Consider the following 18,530-nt stretch of genomic DNA (forward strand, 5'->3'; position numbering starts at 1 on the left):
AGAGTGAAGTGAATTCATGGAGTGTTGCAGGAGTCTGCATGGTTGCCAAGGGGCTATCTTCTGGGGGGAGGGCGACTCACAGAATTGCTTGCTAATATTTGCAGTCTTTTCCGTGAAAAAGGTGGCAAAGTTGTCAGGGTTAAGGTCTGTGGCCGCCAGAGGGGGGGAAGGTTGAGCAGTGACTTGAATGTAGAGAACAACTTAGGTGGGTGTGTAGTGTTGCTGATGTTGTCGTTGTAGTAGGTAGTCTTGGCAGCTGTTACAGAGGCGGAGAAGGAGGCTAGTAGAGATCTAAGTTTTTCAAGGTCAGATGGGTTGCGGGATTGGCGCCATTTCCTTTTCGCTGCTCTGAGGGTAGTACGTACAGCTCGGATGGTCACAGCCATGCTTGCGGTTGTGAAGGTCTTGCAGGTTTAGTCACTAGTGGACTAGAAGAGAACAGTGGAGTTGCTTCTTTTTGTAATACAGTTCCTTTGCCCCCCAGATTTAGCCATGAACACTTTCACCTGCGCAGACTTCAACTTCACCATCTTGGAGGAGGGAGGAAGTGCCAAAGATGCTGTGGAGCAGATCATAAGTAAACTATCAATGTCTGTAAGTATGCACACTAGACACATCATTTTATGTTATTTTGTTTTATGTATAGCCACGGTCACGGTGTTTATGCACAAGCATAGATTATTTATATTCATTTATTTACAAGTATAGACACAGCTTATGGGTTATTATGTTATTTCATTTGCTTACAAGCATAGACACAGTTATTTAATCTATTTATTAGTGGACGGAATACCTTGTGAGATGGCACCTTGTGAGATGGCACCTTGTGAGATGGCACCTTGTGAGATCACCTTTTCAGGAGGGTCTCCTCCTGTATACAGTAGTAGGCCTACCGTACTGTAAATATTTATATAGGCCTACGGGAACTTGTGGATATACCTGGAATCGTAGTCCTACTGTAAATATGGATATACCGGGTTGCGCAATGTAAATATTCATATCCTGCATATCTATGCGCACAAGCACTCTGTTGGTTTCTCAAACATTGCTGTGTCAAAGTAATTAAATGATCTATTCATTTATTCATGGCATTTATTATGACACCCATGTGTACACTGTAAAAACTACAACTTGACATTGTTCTACTTACTGGAATTTTTGAGCCCCTCAACCGTGAAATTGGCAATGCCAACTTCTACTTTCTAAAGCTGAGTTATTTCAACTCACTTTTGTATGTTTTTGTATGAGATGTTGAGTTGATATGGTATACAAATTGTAGTCGATGCCTAGAATGGATAGTCAAGTAATGAAATGGTATAAAGTGTAGTGGATGCCTATGGATAAGGTCAAGTAATCTACAGTAAGAAATAAAAGTTGACTTCAACTCAAGTTTTCAAGGCAACTTTCTGCACAACATTTCAACTTTCAACTTTCCCCTGTGACAGGCTGCAATGTCATTATGAAGCTGTGTTAAAACAGGCCAGGCAAAGGTAAAATGTGGTAAAACAGGTAATGATCATACTGTATGGTTTGATCTGCTATATTCTCTGCATCCATGAAACAATTCAGGACATCTTCATGAAACCGTTCACAACTTCTCCAAGACCAAGACCTGCTTCCATTCTATCATTCAATCAATCAGTCAGTCCCATTTGAACCAATCACTACCTGCTCACCTGAGTACTAAGGGCTGTCATGATTAAATTACTGCCTGCAGCTGCAGGGGCGGTTCTACCATTGGGCAAGGTCGGGCAACTGCCCGGGGCCCCGAGCTTTCAGGGGCCCCGTCGTCCCCCATACCAACTCCACGTGGTACGAATAATCAGGCACTCGGGGCCCTACATCTCAGCACGGGGCCCCCTAGCTCAAAGCAGCGGTTCCTGCGCGATTTATCACACTTTATGCAAGAAGGTTCTCACGCGACTTATAGAACATATTTCAAAGCAAACGCATCTTATATATATAACCAGTGGCACACTTCAGCATGACGGTGGGACTTACATTTTAACTCAACATTATGCCACAAGAAAATTAATAGTAGGCTACTTTTAGCAACTGTAGGTCACATGGGTGGTAGAATTATACAAATAAATGTTTCAAATAGAAATGAAGACCATAAAAGAACGATATTTATGTGGATTTTCTTTGAATTATTTTTGTATTGCGGCCTTGAATTGTGGGATACATTATACCGGTAGTAGCCTAAGAGCGCCAGTTGCATCGGCAACATTCTACCGTTATTTCGAATGTCAGCCTGCCCCAGAGAGCTGATTCGGCACTGAGGCGTGGGAGCTTGTCCTTTCTTGATAATAAGCCACATTAAGTCATGGTTATTAGTGAAAACTCAGTCGTTTGCCTATGTTGTAACATGCCTTCTTGACCTTGTTTATGGAAGTAGGCAGAACATGATTTGTGCATCTTGATAAAAAGTCCGTGTTACAAATTGCCCTGCGTTACTTTGTGCTCCGCGCTCCTCTACTTCAAAGACAGGATTGTAAAATGACCACTTCAATCGCCAGTGCTAGCATGACCATAATGGATATTCAGAAGATATGTTGTACAGAAGCTACAAAGAAGGCACGGTAGGGGTTTATTCCTTTCAATCATTATGTCCGCCGCAGCAAAATTTTGATACCGTATCATGTCATACTTCACGCATTGTTGTCATTCGGTGTAACTAGTCAAAAGTTGATAGCTCTAATGTCGGCTCCGTGTCGGTTTGCTGCATTTATTTCTGGTTAGCATGACGGAAGTTTGTCTAGCTGTTATATCACGTCACGAAGCAAGCTGGGTCACTTCAGAGTTGTGAGTGATATAGTTATTAGTTAGAACTAGAGAGGGACTTGTTAACTATTCAACAGATGTGTGCACGCGCAGTTGGCGCAAGGTGCCTGTTGTTTCTCGTTTGTTGCCTAATTTCGGTTTCTGAAACACAATAGTTTCTACTTCAGTCACCGTTTCCTCTGTATCGGGTGTTCACTGGCTCAAGAGTGCAGTGTGCGTTATGGTGCACGGTGGTGTGTCGACTCCTGAATGTGTTTTCATCGGTGTGTTGTGCTGTGAGCTATGTTTTCGTTCAAGAGGCGCATCACCATTTGTTTCTCAAGTTTTCTTTTGTAATCAACCCTCTACCGCAAATTGTCTCATTCTATCTTCTTTGGCCATTTATGGAACGAGTGTGGGTCTGTCCTGGCTATTTCTCACGTGTTGCAGGCTGAATGCTCACATCAACAGCATAACTAAATCATTTGTCACCTTAGGTAGAAATGAATCTCTGCTTTTATTACCTGCAGAGTTGGCTATTGTAATAGCCTACCCTTACAGGCATTCCCCAAAAGTCACTCAGGCATGTGAAACTTATCCACATGTTGCTGCTAGAATTCTAAATAGCAAAAGAGATCACAACACTCCAGTATTTGGTCATTTCACTGGCTACCGGTGAGGGTTTTTTGTTTTGTTTTGAGAATCGAGTTTAAAGCAGTCCTGATAGTCTTTAAGTCACTAAATGCCTTGGGCTCTAAATATAGGATATTGTGGATGTGCTAGAGTAATATCATCCTTAGATGCCTTAGGTCTTCTCTGGTAGTGTCTAGGGTCAAATCCAGAGAGGGTGAAATGGCATAGTCAGACATTGGGTGCATCCCAATATGTGACCTTGCCTCCTCCACTTGCCTCCTCCACTTGCTTCTCGTCATGATGACATCACTGACAACAGCATTATATTTCAATATCTTGCAAAGGCTCAATTGTAAAGTCTTTTTCTCATTTGCAATTGGGATGGTGAATGAAAAACAGTCCCTCAAAAGTTGTTGTGGCGATGCTGACAGCTGGGAAACTTTATCGTTTTCTCCATGGAGGAGTGGCCAGGAGGCGGGACGAGGAGACAAGCACAAGTGAAGGAGGCAAGGTCACATATTGGGATGCACCCATTATGCTGTCTGCTGGGGCCAGCTAGATGTCAAAATAAGACCTGCCCCAACAGTATGATTTCAAAAGAAATTAAAAACAGCTTTGTTTTCATCTGCCTTTGGTGATAGTTATCTACTATCTAGCAATATATTTTTCTCTCTTCTCTTTCTTTAGCCTACTCTTTAGCACACTGAATGACAGTTGTGTATGATAATGTGCTATATAAATATTGATTGAATATGGGGCCCACCTAGATAATCTTGCTTATGGGTTCAGTTGTTACGCCACTGCCTGCATACATTATCGATTATTAATTAATTATTTAAAGGGGGCCTCAAAATTGTTTCTTGCCCAGGGCCTCAGATTTCCTAAAACCGCCCCTGTGCAGCTGCCACATGCGTGATCACTCTTGTCACATGCTTCATTTGCACCAGTATTTAAACCAGGACTCTCATTCTGTTCTTGTATATCTTTGCTTACAAAAGCTGTCTTGCTTTTGAAAGCATTGGCTGGCTGACCGGCTGGCTGCTAGGCCTGCTGGCTGCTAGGCCTGCTGGTTGTTAGCAATGCTTGTATGGTTTGGTTGCCCCCATAGTGGTAGACAATTGCATTGCTGTCCCATTCACTTGGCGACCCATGATAATGTAAATATGAAATGGATAACCTCAAGCACTTAGTTGATATAACCTTATAAGATTAGTTGAATAGATGCTCTAACTTAATTCAGGTAGTGTGACGGTCTGTCTTCTTCCCCTCCCCCGCTCACCTGCGCTGAGCTCGGAGCTCGTCCCAATTAAGCGCAGCTGAGCGCAATTGCAATCAGTGTGGCATTCTAGTTTCCTCTTGTTTCTTAAACTCCCCTCACTCACTCCAAAATGAGAGCAGTAACACGCACACACGCACACAACACACCTAATATTCGTGAGCCCGAGTATCCAGCCTGGAATCTAACACAATTACGTTTGACACTATTGCTACGGACCCTTCGTGATATCCGAAAGAACTGCCGTAAGCGTGCCGACATTGTCTTTGCCTAAGAAGAATGGAATACATCGTCTAAAAGGACCTGGGTGGTTCCCTCTTCAATAAGAAGACTCGTGAGTAAATGAACTGGCTGGATATTGCCACTAACTTCGCTGGCTGCTCTCTCCGTCTTGCCCTTCACCCCCAAACAATACGCACCTTGACAAGTTAAAACGCAACTCCACCACAAGCCCGGAAACGCACACAATTCCACACACACACATTACAACACTACACTACACTACACATCTTCTCTATCTTCTTCCTCTCCTTTTTTTTAGAGAGTTGATAACGAAATACTTATTTTTTCATTGGAGTACACTGCCCTTTGGATTTACTACCTTTTTTGTTGGATCTACTTTTGTGTTGGATTAATGAACATTTAATGAAGATTTGAAAGTTAAGGAACTGCCTCGTCTCATGCTTTCCACTGACTGATTCACTGATATTTTTGCTGACGGTGTTTTGGGATTTAATATTTTTTTAAAGATTGCAGTTCCCCCAATCACCACACCGTTACAGAATGGCGCCCAACGTGGGGCCGGAGATTGTTTTGTTTTATCTCTGAGCCCTTGATCTTCAACTGATCACTTATTTGTTTGAGAGTGGCTGCTTCGCTGTTTTTGCCTATGGAGTGACATTTGTGCCACCGTTTTTGAATTACTGAGTATGGAGTGACATTGGTGTCAAAAACATCTGAACATTTAAGTTTTGCATTTTGGATATTTTTTGAATTACTTGCTGTGCTGGACTTTGAATTAACTTTGCTGTGCTGGACATTGAAGCTCTGCTTGCCCTGCTGATCAGCCGCCGCGCTGAGCTTGCTTGAACTTTTTTGCTGTGCTGTTTTGGGACTTTGAAAAAAAAAAAAAAAAAACACACACACACAGTAACACAAGCACCACACACACCCTTTGCAATTTTCACTTAATTCATTACATTGATTCTTATACCTGTAACCTGATCATTCGCTGTGCATTCGTTGCTGCCCCCTGCTGTGTCTTTTTGATATTGCTCTTGCATGTTGATAGCTGATATTTAGCACATGAATCGATTGATATCTTTCATCATGTCTTCTCCTCCTCTTCCTACTGATTCACCCCCCAACATCTTACTCAACCCTCCTAACATAAATACACCTGTCCCTTCTTCAAACATAACTAATGTTCAGGTCTCCTCTGCACCCATACCACTTCAAAATCTACATACACCTGCCCCTTCTGCTCGCATACCTACTTCTAACACACATACTCATGACCCTGCTGCAGACAGGCCACTACATCCCATCTCCCTACTTGATCAGACAGTGGCTGAAATGTCTAATCCACTTTTAATCACCTGTGCCTCCTCCATTGCCCCTGTAACACATAGCAGTTCTCCTGTGTACACCAGTGCTCAAGATGGAGTAGTAACTCATTCCACTTTTTTCACTTGACCTCTCTGCCACAACCCCAGTGTCTGAGGATAGTTCTCCTTTGCAACTCCCAGGAGCACTTCCGACTCCAGGACGTGCATTAGGACAACTGGCAGAGCGTGCACAAGATAACTGGGAACAGGTCTACTTACTAGTTGAACAAAATCAGAGAGAAATCGGAGATGCAATGAAAAAACTCAGTGATCACATGCAGGGTAAATTTGATGAACATGCATCACAGTCTCAAGCTCACTTCGCCTACCTCACAACCACTGTGCTAACTATGCAGGACAAAAATGGAAAGAGAAACTAGATTCTATCATGAAAGCAATGAGAAAAAGTAGCTGCTGAGGAGTGTGAAAAAGTACGAACTACCACAACCTTCTGAACTAACCTTTAATGTACAACAATTGCAACTTGAACTCCAAAGGATTTTAAAGCCATCTCAAATGACTATGTCTGACATAAACGGCAGGATGATGACTCAAGGAACACAACTGACTGAGTGCATGTCACTAGTGAACACCCTGACAGCCAGATTCGATTCCTTGTGTGATCAAGTGCAGAGAGTGGAGAACACTTCTCGGGACACACAGAGGCAAATGGGAGAATTGCAACGAAAAGTCACTCAACACCTCACATGTACCCGTTACGAGCCACACACAGGTCAGCTCTTCGGCACATGTCATTTCTCAACCTGCTGTGTCTTCTTCCTCTAGTGTACACTCTTCCAGAGTGGATCATATCAAGCTGATGAAAGTCTTTCCTACTTATGGAAAAAACGGAGACGACACAGACCCTGTGCTTTATTTGTCAAAATGTCAGGACTTTATTGCACTGCATCCTCTGACAGACGCTGACATTCTGGCCACATTCCGGACAGTTCTCCATGGTACCGCCAGGGACTGGTGGGAAATCACCCGTACTCAAGTTGGTACGTGGGAGGAGTTCAAGACTTCTTTCCTATCCGCATTTCTGGCCGAAGATTACCAAGATGAGCTGGCGGAGAGAGTGCGCACAAAAAAGCAACAAGACAAGGAGTCAATAAGAGATTTCGCTTATCCCTATAGAGCATTATGTAGGAGATGGAATTCACTACTCACTGAGCAAGATATTGTGAAACTCATACTTAAGAATATCAAGCCTTACCTTGCCAGTCAACTTCGAGGACGTGTGAAAGATGTCGATGAGCTTGTCCGTCTTGGTCACCAATTGGAAAAGGACCACGAACACCAGCTAGAACAAGACCAAGCAAAACACATCAGATACAACCGACCACAACAGGTTTCAAACCCCTTACCACATTCAGCACAAAGCCAACCACCTCTGTTGTGCTGGAGGTGCAAAGGCACACACAATCCTGGTTCCTGCCCTAAACATAGCTCTCCTGTACACCACCCTCGCCAACAACATTCACAACAACAACATAAACAGAAATCAAATCAGAAATCAAGTGGAAATGCAAATGCCCTTACTGCTGTTTCATCTAAGAGTGAGAAAAACACGCTTACCTCCTCTCCTTCCACGACTGCTCCCGCCATGGATTTGCCAGGTCCCCTTGCTCCTCAACAGCTGGTCGTGCCTGTGAACATAGGTTCCTGGTATGGGAAGGCTATCCTAGACACTGGTGCAAGCTGCACCCTACTACATGAATACCTGTGGTCCGATGTGATGAAGTCCAAAGCACTTAACCCATGGACACAGGGTTCTTTGTACCTAGCAAATGGAGAGCTTGTAACACCACTTGGCTGGATGGATCTAGATCTTGGTGTTCATGGAAACGTGACTGACCTGTCAGTAGCTGTCCTTCCATCTGTGGCACTGGCATACGGAATTGTCCTGGGACTAGACTTCATATACCATAGCCAAATACAGTTGAATGTCTCAGACAACTCTTTCACGTTCAAAGCCAATCCATCCGCTGTCTTCTTCTTCCAACCCGGAAGTGCGCTAATCTCTACATTGTCCCCACAGTACCGGGCACTACACACACACCACGTGTCGCTCATCAGTTCCATTCCGCCCCCTCTGCTGTCCTTGCAACCACAACGCTTAAGCGTACAGGACTACATTGAGCGAGCAGTGTCAGCCGCTCAAATACCAGAGGATGGGAAACAACAGTTGTGTGACTTACTACTGAGCAACCCTGATGTGTGCACTCACCGCATTGGGAAAACAGAGGTACTAAGACACGTCATCCACACTACCACCAACGTTGCTGTCAAACAAAAGCCATACCGCATGTCTCCCATCAAACAGGCCATCGTGAAGGACCATGTCCAAGAGATGTTGGCACAAGGCATCATCGAGCCATCACATTCTGGCTGGTCCTCCCCAGTTGTTCTGGTGCCTAAAAAGGATGGTGGTCATAGATTCTGCGTCGACTACCGACGGCTGAATAAGTTGACGGAGAGTGATGTTTTTCCTCTACCTAACATTTCAGAGATTCTGGAGTCTTTGGCCGGATCCACAATCTTCTCTACCATTGATCTCAACTCTGGATACTGGCAAGTAGCCATGAGCAAGGAAAGCAAACCCATGACTGCTTTCATCACTCCATCTGGCTTGTATGAGTTCAAGGTGATGCCCTTCGGACTCAAGAATGCTCCTGCCACGTTCCAAAGGTTGATGGCTACTGTATTGGAGAGACTGAATGGGAAATGCTGCCTCGTTTATCTTGACGACATTTTATGCTTCTCGAACTCAGTCTCCCAACACTTCTCCGACCTCCAGGATGTCTTTGACTGTCTGTTCCGTGCTGGCCTGACGGTGAACCTCAAGAAGAGCCACTTCTGCCTGTCTGAGGTTAAGTTCCTTGGACACATCGTGAATGCTGCTGGTGTCACTGCCGATCCGGACAAAGTGACCGCAATCATGAATTACCCGGTGCCCCAAAACCTTAAGGAGGTTCAAAGGTTTCTGGGACTCTCCGGTTGGTACCACCGGTTTGTCCCAGGCTTCTCCCAGATTGCCGAGCCCCACGAACCACCTGAAGAAGAAGGACCAAAGCTTTGTCTGGACTGCAGCTTGCCAACAGGCATTTGAGAAACTGAAGGCATGTCTCACAACACCACCTGTTCTAGGTCACCCCATGCCTGACCTGCATTCCGACGCAAGTGATACATGGTCTTGGTGCAGTGCTCACACAACACATAGGCCCTGAGACCGAGCATGTCATTGCGTTTGGAAAGCTGAACATAGCAGAACGTAATTACACCACAACAGATAAAGAGTCCCTAGCAGTCATTTGGGCCCTTGAAAAGTGGCAGTACTATCTTGAAACAAAAATGTTCAGTTATTACTGATCATGCTGCACTCCAATGGATCCTGACGTCTACGAAAACATCCAGTCGACTCCTGCGATGGGCTCTGCGACTGCAGAAGTTTGATTTCATCGTGGAATATCGCAAGGGAAAACTAAATGTAGTCCCGATGCCCTCTCTCGTGTTCCACCTCCAGCTGGGTCGATTGCAACCGTCCAGATCCAGAAGGTAGACAGTTTCCCTCTGACTGCTGACATCCTGTACACAGAACAACACAATGACACACACATTCAAAACATCCTCAAGGCACTGGCAGAAAACGACCCAAAAATGCAGCAAGACTTCACTGTGATGGAAGACATGGTGTATCGAAAGACCACCAACAACGGCAAGACACTCCACCGCCTAACATCCCGGCATCCTTGCGGGACGAGATCTTCCATTCCTACCATTCGTCACCCATTAGTGGACACTGCGGAACATTCAAAACGTACAAAAGACTCTATGACAGGGCTTACTGGCCAGGAATGTGGACGGAGGTGAAACTCGGATTGCTTGTTGCCAGCGGTGTCAGACCAGAAAGGCTGACAACAAGAAGCCTGCCGGAAAAATTCAGCAGACAGAGGTGAAGAGACCCAATGAAATGGTGGGAGTGGACATCATGGGCCCTTTTCCTCGAAGCACAGAACAAATGAGTACCTCATCGTCTTCGTTGATTACTACACCCGGTGGGTTGAGCTTTTCCCAACCAGAACAGCCACTGCACCAGTTGTTGCCAAACTCTTCAAGAGAGAAATTCTCACTCGCTGGGGAGTCCCTGACTTCATAGTCTCTGACCGAGGCTCTCAGTTTGTCTCCTCCCTGTTTAAAGAGCTCTGCAACAGTTGGGCAGTCACGCCAAAGCTCACAACAGCATACCATCCACAAACCAACATGACGGAACGTGTGAACAGAAATATCAAGGCCATGATTGCATCTTTTGTCGACGACAATCACAGAAGGTGGGATATATACTTACCTGAATTTCGGTTCGCCTTGAACTCGTTTGTCCACGAGACAACAGGAGTTACCCCTGCGGAACTGCAGCTTGGACGCAAACTGCAAAGTCCAATGGACAAACTCCTGTCCAGTCACACAGTTTGTGCCTGATGATTCTTCCTACGATGTAGTAAAACATCTCAAAGACCTGCAAAACAAAGCAGATCAAAGCAGTAAGATGGCAAAACGCAGACAACTGCGAAATTACAACAAAAACAGAAGAGATGTCACTTACCTGCCGAAGGACAGGGTCTGGGTGCGCAATCATCCTCAGTCTTCTGCAGCACGCTACTTCTCGGCCAAGCTGGCTCCAAAATGGAAAGGCCCGTACAGAATTGTCCGGCAGTTGGGTCCTGTGAATTTCCAGGTGGTCCGGGAGGACACTGGAGAGGACCTCTGCACTATTCACGTACACAACCTTAAGCCATGCTTTCCAACAGCTGCGGAGCTGGATGCCCGGGAGAGGGAAGGTCTTCGGATACTCTTCGAGGAATCGTCGGATGAAGAAGACTTCCCTGGCTTCCAGGATTGACCCTCACAACCTACGGTTGTTCTTCCATGGGGGGGAGAATGTGACGGTCTGTCTTCTTCCCCTCCCCCGCTCACCTGCGCTGAGCTCGGAGCTCGTCCCAATTAAGCGCAGCTGAGCGCAATTGCAATCAGTGTGGCATTCTAGTTTCCTCTTGTTTCTTAAACTCCCCTCACTCACTCCAAAATGAGAGCAGTAACACGCACACACGCACACAACACACCTAATATTCGTGAGCCCGAGTATCCAGCCTGGAATCTAACACAATTACGTTTGACACTATTGCTACGGACCCTTCGTGATATCCGAAAGAACTGCCGTAAGCGTGCCGACATTGTCTTTGCCTAAGAAGAATGGAATACATCGTCTAAAAGGACCTGGGTGGTTCCCTCTTCAATAAGAAGACTCGTGAGTAAATGAACTGGCTGGATATTGCCACTAACTTCGCTGGCTGCTCTCTCCGTCTTGCCCTTCACCCCAAACAATACGCACCTTGACAAGTTAAAACGCAACTCCACCACAAGCCCAGAAACGCACACAATTCCACACACCCACATTACAACACTACACTACACTACACATCTTCTCTATCTTCTTCCTCTCTTTTTTTAGAGAGTTGATAACGAAAGACTTATTTTTTCATTGGAGTACACTGCCCTTTGGATTTACTACCTTTTTTGTTGGATCTACTTTTTTTGTTGGATTTAATGAACATTTAATGAATGAAGATTTGAACGTTTAAGGAACTGCCTCGTCTCATGCTTTCCACTGACTGATTCACTGATATTTTTGCTGACGGTGTTTTGGGATTTAATATTTTTTTAAAGATTGCAGTTCCCCCAATCACCACACCGTTACAGTAGTTGATGTAACCTTGTAAGGTTTGTTGAATAATCAAACAGTTAGTTGGCAAAACCTTGTTAAGTTAATCGACTCAACTTAGTAATAGCACTGCTATGAGACCTATAACTTAAAAACTCAGTGCAGACAGTTGCCTTGAAAATGCAAGTTGAAACCAGCTTTTATTTTTTACAGTGTAGCAGGGCTTAGTGAAATTTCTTCATCTGATTCCAGCACGTTACTTCTTTCAGGGTGGGGACGATGCATTCTTCGTGGCGGACCTGGGGGATGTGGTGAGGAAGCACCTCCGGTGGACCAGAGCTCTGCCCCGTGTGCAGCCCTACTACGCAGTCAAGTGCAACCCCAGCAGAGCAGTGGTCATGGCCTTGGCTGCTCTGGGCGCTGGCTTTGACTGTGCAAGCAAGGTACGTAGTACATACAGCATTTACCCTACACTTTTACCCTCACTGTCATGCCACTCATATCCCTCCACAGATGTCTCTATCTGCGCATCTTTAGGAGAGCAGATGCCAGTAAAATTGGGCCTGCTTCCAGTGGATCACTGTCCGTGCTCCAGTGGTCCCAATGACCCAAAAGTAAATAAGCATATCAACACCAAGAGCACATCAGAGCACTTTGCACACTTCAGGAGGAGTCATGTAGCGTAGGGGTGGGATATCCTACTGGGACTTCTTATTACACAGCCTCAGCACAGAAGTTGGGAAGATCGCCTCTCGCGGTTGTGTCAGTGTCATTATTGCACCACTGTGTGCATGTGTCTGCGCTCCATGTGCCAGGTGTGCTACCAAGCATAAAACCAACACAAGTGCTACATGTACACGAGACATTTAATTCGGAATTAACTTACTTTAATTCTGAATAAAGCATAATTCCGCTTTGAAGACGTCATGTGGCCTAAACACCTTAATTCGGAATTAAATGAAAGATCAAAGCAAACTCGACAGAACTATATAATTTGGAATTATTAATTCGGAATTAAAACCATCATGTAACCGTAGCCAATGATACAATAGCCTACGCATGGCAACAGGTTCGCACCCAAAGCTGTCTTGGATTCCATGGATCTGATGCCTGTGTTAACTTGCTGCTCCCTGCATTTTTCCATATACAACCCGGCTGAGCCATGCCGTGTCGTGCGTACCATGTCGAGATGAGTGATACTGTCAAACCAGCCCAGCTTGAGTTTCCATTACAAACCGGCTGACTGTTTTTTGAGCTGAATCAAGCTGTGTCATGCCCAATCGAAAAGCAACAAGTGGCGGCCGAGTTGTGCTGTGTCGAGCTGTACCGGGTATAAAACGGGCAGTGGAAATGACCTTTTAGTGTTGGTTTGTTTTACTGTGTAGGCTGAGATCCAGCTGGTACAGTCGGTGGGTGTGTCTTCAGAGCGCATCATCTACGCCAACCCCTGTAAACAACTGTCCCATCTGCAGTACGCTCTGCAACACGGTGCCCACACCATGACCTTTGACAACGAGGAAGAGCTCCTCAAGATAGCTCGCTGCCATGGCAACGCTAAGTAAGTGTGTTAAACCATATTATTAATATTACACATTATTAATGAATGGTTATTATGATTAGGGCTTCACGGTTCAAGTTTGCTCGCTGTCATGGCAAATGTTCAGTAAATGTGTTGTTGTAGTTTGCTTACACTTTGCCTTCTTTTGTTAAGTCCAGTCGAGAGTTATATTATAGTACTGTACATACATTTAATACGTGCTTACATGCAAGTGGAGTGACTATGTGCAGAAATCTATCTCACTGAACTGAAGTTTGTTTTTGTAGCATATTAGTTTTTTAGTTCTTTGTTAGGACATTATTTATACAATTATATTGTTCATATAGTGTGCACCTAGTAGGAAGGCTTAAAATATCATTGTACAGAGAAGAATAATGTTTTTTTCTGGGGGGCGCTTTGGCGCAGCGCGCTAAGCCCCCCACATTTGGGCTAACATGCCCAAGGGTTGCACCCAGGGTTCGGATCCGGCCGACGTCATTTGCCACAACCTACCCTGTCTCTCTCTCCACATTCGCTTCCTGTCGCTCTTCTCTGTCCTCTCCGAAATAAAGGCGAAAAAGCCCATTAAAAAAATGAATGATGTTTTTCTATTCTAAAGACGTTTTTTTATTCCATTTCTTGCGATAAAAGCATCAAATTTCGTATGAAGACTCACAAAGGGGCCTAGTTAGATTAAGAATTGTAGACGCTCAAGATCTGGCCACTTGCAGCCCTTTTTCAAAATGGCTGTCAAAGGTAGATTTAGTTAGTGGAAAATGGATTAAAACAATAACATATAAAATTTAGTATGAAGACTCACGAACAGGATCTGACAAGATTTACAATACATGCTTACATGGGCAACTCTTTCCGGTTTTGTGCTGCCTCGTCTTCGCAGGCTGGTTCTGCGCATCACCACAGATGACTCGACGGCCCTCATTAGTCTGAGCGTGAAGTTTGGCGCCCCCCTGAGGAAGTGTCGGGTGCTGTTGGAGCGAGCTCGTCAGCTGTCTCTGGAGGTCGTCGGGGTCAGTTTCCACGTGGGCAGCGGCTGCACTGACCCCAAGACCTACTCTCAGGCCATCGCTGATGCACACCACGTCTTCCAACTGGGGGTGAGGATGCACTGTACACTGTAGGGCAGTGGCCTCTATATGCCAGCCCATGGGCCAGATCCGGGCCAGACATGGCAAACATTTGGCCCACCCTGAAATTTGAACAAATGAAAACATTATGTGTGCAATCTGTGGCCATACAGTCGGGTGATTTGTTTGGCCCTCAGCCTCATTTGCGCTACATAATTTGGACCTTGTAATTTAATTGCACATTTGCACATTTAATTGCACATTACTGAATATGTTTTTGCACAATTGCCTTTTTATTTGATCTTTTTTTCCCTTTTTTGGGGGAAAGACCTGGAAATGACCTTGACTGAATGACTTGAACCCGTGTCCCCTTACTGGCTTACAGGCATGGCATCTGAGCCCAAAAAAAAATAAAAAATATTATTACTATTATTATTATTAACTAGGCAGAGCTGGGATTCAACATGAGGCTCCTGGATATCGGGGGAGGCTACCCAGGAACAGAGCATGCCAAGCTCAAGTTTGAGGAGGTGGGTGTTGTAAATAATAACGGTCTACATTCACTTAAAGCTTAAACTTACGAGGACACCAAATACGACAAGAGTAACAACGGCAATGGAAGTTATCGACTTTGTATTGTATTGACCCTTCCCATGTGACGTCACGACAAATGCGTTAACCATTTTGGACATTAACTACCAGTAGTCTACCTCAACTAACCACATAGATCTATGGTGCAATATCCAAAAGATTATAGCGATCAAATATAGTGTTTACTTTCAAAACCCAACATTACTTTCTTTGACTGTTAAAGTGATACACTGGTGGATCAATGAGCAGTACTATGAGGATACAATCATCCCAATGACTGAATGTAACATTGCTACAACAGCAGGACTTACTATTTCCATGTTGTTAACATTGGCTAGTACTAACAGCGAGCCACTAGCGCACTGCTACAATACAGATGGTCATTGCCAGGTAGCAGAAAATGTACAACTGGTCATGTCTCAACAGACTAATAAGTTATTTCATTGACATGTAATTATATATAGTTCATCCTAACGAACAATGATAAATGAAAAATGAGAACAAACCTTATAAGATGATGACCACCAGCTCTAGGGACGATCCAATGGTAAAGTCACGCCTAACTGAATATTTGTAGGCATATGCCTTCAGATCCTGTCCCGTGTATGGTGATGGTCTTTGACGTTTTTTACATTTTTTAATTTGTCGTTTCTCATTACTCACACTCAAACCAATTCACTTTTACGAAGGTCATGTGACTGGGAAAGGTCAATAGAGGAGCTGGACGTATGTTGGCTAACTTGTGTTGTCTTGTATTGTCTTGCAGTGTGTGAAGGTGATCAATGATGAAGGCTAACTTAACTTGTCTTGTCTTGTCTTGTCTTGGCAGTGAGTGGTGGTGATCAACCCTGCTCTGGACAGTGATGTAGGCTAACTTGTATTGTCTTGCAGTGTGTGGCGGTGATCAACCCTGCGCTGGACCGGTACTTCCCTGCTGGCTCAGGTGTGAAGGTCATTGCTGAGCCTGGCTGCTATTTCGTAGCCTCTGCCTACACGCTTGCTGTCAACGTCATCGCCAAAAACGAGGTGCTGGTTGAGGAGCCTCACACTGGCGGTATTCAGATTTAGATTTTGAATAATTTATTTTCATTCTTGTAGTGTGTTGAGGGCATGCCTCTTTTACAATGCAGCCAAGATACGTACAATACATTAAAGCACTACAGTAGGCTATGAACACACAGTTAAACCAATGAAATATATATATAATATAACAAACATCATGTATATAGCCTACATTACACACACATCAAAAGATGTTAAAGAATTGAAGTTCTTAAAATGTATCAGGAAAAGCAATTGCAATGTGATGTGGATTTTCTGTGAATAGCAGCTCTGCAAACCCATTGACCTACCTGTAGGCCAGACTAGACCACCCTGCCTAGCGCTCCGGTTGTCCTGAAGCAAGTATGTGTAGCACTCCCCGGCCTTAGGCCCTCAGAGTCTCCTTAGCTGGTTATGTCCAGGGCAAAATCTAGACGGGGTGAAATGGAATTTAGGAACTGCCCCAAAAGTGACATGCCTTTAAACGAAGTTAACAACAGCGTTATTTTCATCTACCTTTGATTGATTTCTTTGTATAACATTATCCCTAAAATGTTTCTAGTTTCTTTTTCTTTTTCTTTTTCTAAATTACATTAATGATAATGTGCTAATCAAATTCTACTGCTATTGCTGTTGCTGAATTCTTTTCTTTTTGTGCTGTATCAGAGGGCGACACTGGGAGCGGTGACCGTACCCTGATGTACTATGTGAACGACGGAGTTTATGGTTCATTCAACGGCAGTTTCAAGGACGGTTCTCACATTCCACCAACCCTTCTGAAGGTGAAATCATACATTAGATCATCTGTGCCGTTGAGCAAGGCTCCTAACCCCATATAGCTCCAGAGACAGTAAACAATGCTCTATAACTAACTGTAAGTCCCTTTGCATAAAAGCGTCAGCTAAGTGTAATGTAATATAATGGTGAGGTGGCCAGTTGACAGACATCATTGTGATTATGGGGGAATTGCCAAGACAAATCCACCTCACTGTTATTGGCAAGTCAAATTAATTATTACTATATGGTTCCTCTGTAGTTGTTCACCTACAAACTTGCTTGGATCTTCGTTAGAGTTGTCTGGAATCCGACTCTGTAGAGAGTTGCCAAATTAAATTTTCACCAGTGTTTGAATAGTTGCAGTTTAAAAAATAAGCCAATATGACTCAGCTGTGTCGGTTGTCAGTAGCCAGACCCATAACATGGGATAAAAGTTATGAATCGGATTTTCGAAATCTGCTGTTGAACACTTCTATGCAATTAAATACAGTACTGTGTATTCTATCATTTCAACATAATTCTGTAATTGTATTCTATTCTGTTGTATTGTCGTGGAGACTTGAGCAGGATACTGGCTGGCTGGCTGCCTTTTTAGCTATTCTCATTCTGTTTGACGTTTTGTGTCATTTCTGTTGTTCTTGTAGAGTCCTGAGCAGGGTGCTCAGTGGTTGCCGTGCAGTGTATGGGGGCAGACGTGTGATGGGATCGACCGCATTGTGGAACACACCACCCTGCCAGAGCTACAGGTGGGGGAAGGGAAGGGATGCTGTGTGTGTGCGTATATGTGTGTGTGTGTGTGTGCGTGCGTGCGTGCGTGCGTGTGTGCGCGCGTGCGTGCGTGCGTGTTTTTCATTTTGAACATCTCTGTGTGTGTTTGTGTGTGCGTGTTTTTCTTGTGTTTTTCTATGTACTTTGCAAGGCTATTCCAGTGTTGTTTGGTGTGTGTGTGTGTGTGTGTGTGTGTGTGTGTGTGTGTGTGTCTGTGATTTTGATTATATTAATTATTATACCATTAATAAACATTTCACCCTCTTCTAGGTGGGGGACTGGCTGCTATTCGAGGACATGGGGGCGTACACTGTGGATATTATTTTAATAATAAATAAATTAGGATATTATTAATACAAGTTCCTATACTGTCCACTAGGTGGGGGACTGGCTGCTGTTCGAGAACATGGGGGCGTACACTGTTGCTGCTTCTTCAAACTTCAATGGCTTCCAGAGTCCAGATGTCCATTACGTCATATCTCGCGCCGCTTGGTAAGTTTGTTCAGCTGACAGTATATCCTTTCTACATACAGTTAATTCATTTTAAAAATAATTTAAAAATAATTTCAAATGCTGGGACCAGGGGTGAAAAATCCTGAGCCTGAACTTTTCCCCCTGCTCTAATGACGACGACAAGATACTGCATAGTGACGTAACTTAGGCCTATTTCGACACATAATTCAAACATTTAATAGCCTGTGTATGACCATTATTTAAGCCTGATAGTAGAAGA

The 18,530-nt window shown here is 44.3% G+C and overlaps 1 protein-coding gene and 1 long non-coding RNA gene across 2 annotated transcripts; one reads left to right on the forward strand and one right to left on the reverse strand.

Moving 5' to 3' along the window:
- Positions 1-492: 492 nt before the first annotated feature.
- Positions 493-18,293, forward strand: LOC134440777 (ornithine decarboxylase 1-like). Its single transcript, XM_063190909.1, has 9 exons — positions 493-594; positions 12,268-12,441; positions 13,384-13,556; positions 14,434-14,650; positions 15,067-15,150; positions 16,103-16,265; positions 16,919-17,034; positions 17,674-17,775; positions 18,177-18,293. The coding sequence occupies exons 1-9, from the start codon at positions 493-495 to the stop codon at positions 18,291-18,293; spliced, it is 1,248 nt and encodes a 415-aa protein (XP_063046979.1).
- LOC134441154 (uncharacterized) lies at positions 7,150-8,552 on the reverse strand. The gene is made up of 3 exons (XR_010033100.1): positions 7,858-8,552; positions 7,496-7,582; positions 7,150-7,345 (listed from the first exon to the last, which is right to left on the reverse strand). It is a non-coding gene; the product is annotated as an uncharacterized LOC134441154 (long non-coding RNA).
- Positions 18,294-18,530: the final 237 nt, after the last annotated feature.

Source organism: Engraulis encrasicolus, chromosome 24 (assembly GCF_034702125.1).
Source record: "Engraulis encrasicolus isolate BLACKSEA-1 chromosome 24, IST_EnEncr_1.0, whole genome shotgun sequence".
Lineage (NCBI taxonomy): Eukaryota > Metazoa > Chordata > Actinopteri > Clupeiformes > Engraulidae > Engraulis > Engraulis encrasicolus.

Excerpts from the sequence above, each read along its gene's own strand:
- LOC134440777 (XM_063190909.1), top strand. The coding sequence starts at position 493 with ATGAACACTTTCACCTGCGCAGACTTCAACTTCACCATCTTGGAGGAG. Across the intron at positions 13,557-14,433 it reads CGCTGCCATGGCAACGCTAA|GCTGGTTCTGCGCATCACCA; the intron begins GTAAGTGTGTTA and ends TCGTCTTCGCAG. Across the intron at positions 17,035-17,673 it reads TTCCACCAACCCTTCTGAAG|AGTCCTGAGCAGGGTGCTCA; the intron begins GTGAAATCATAC and ends TTGTTCTTGTAG.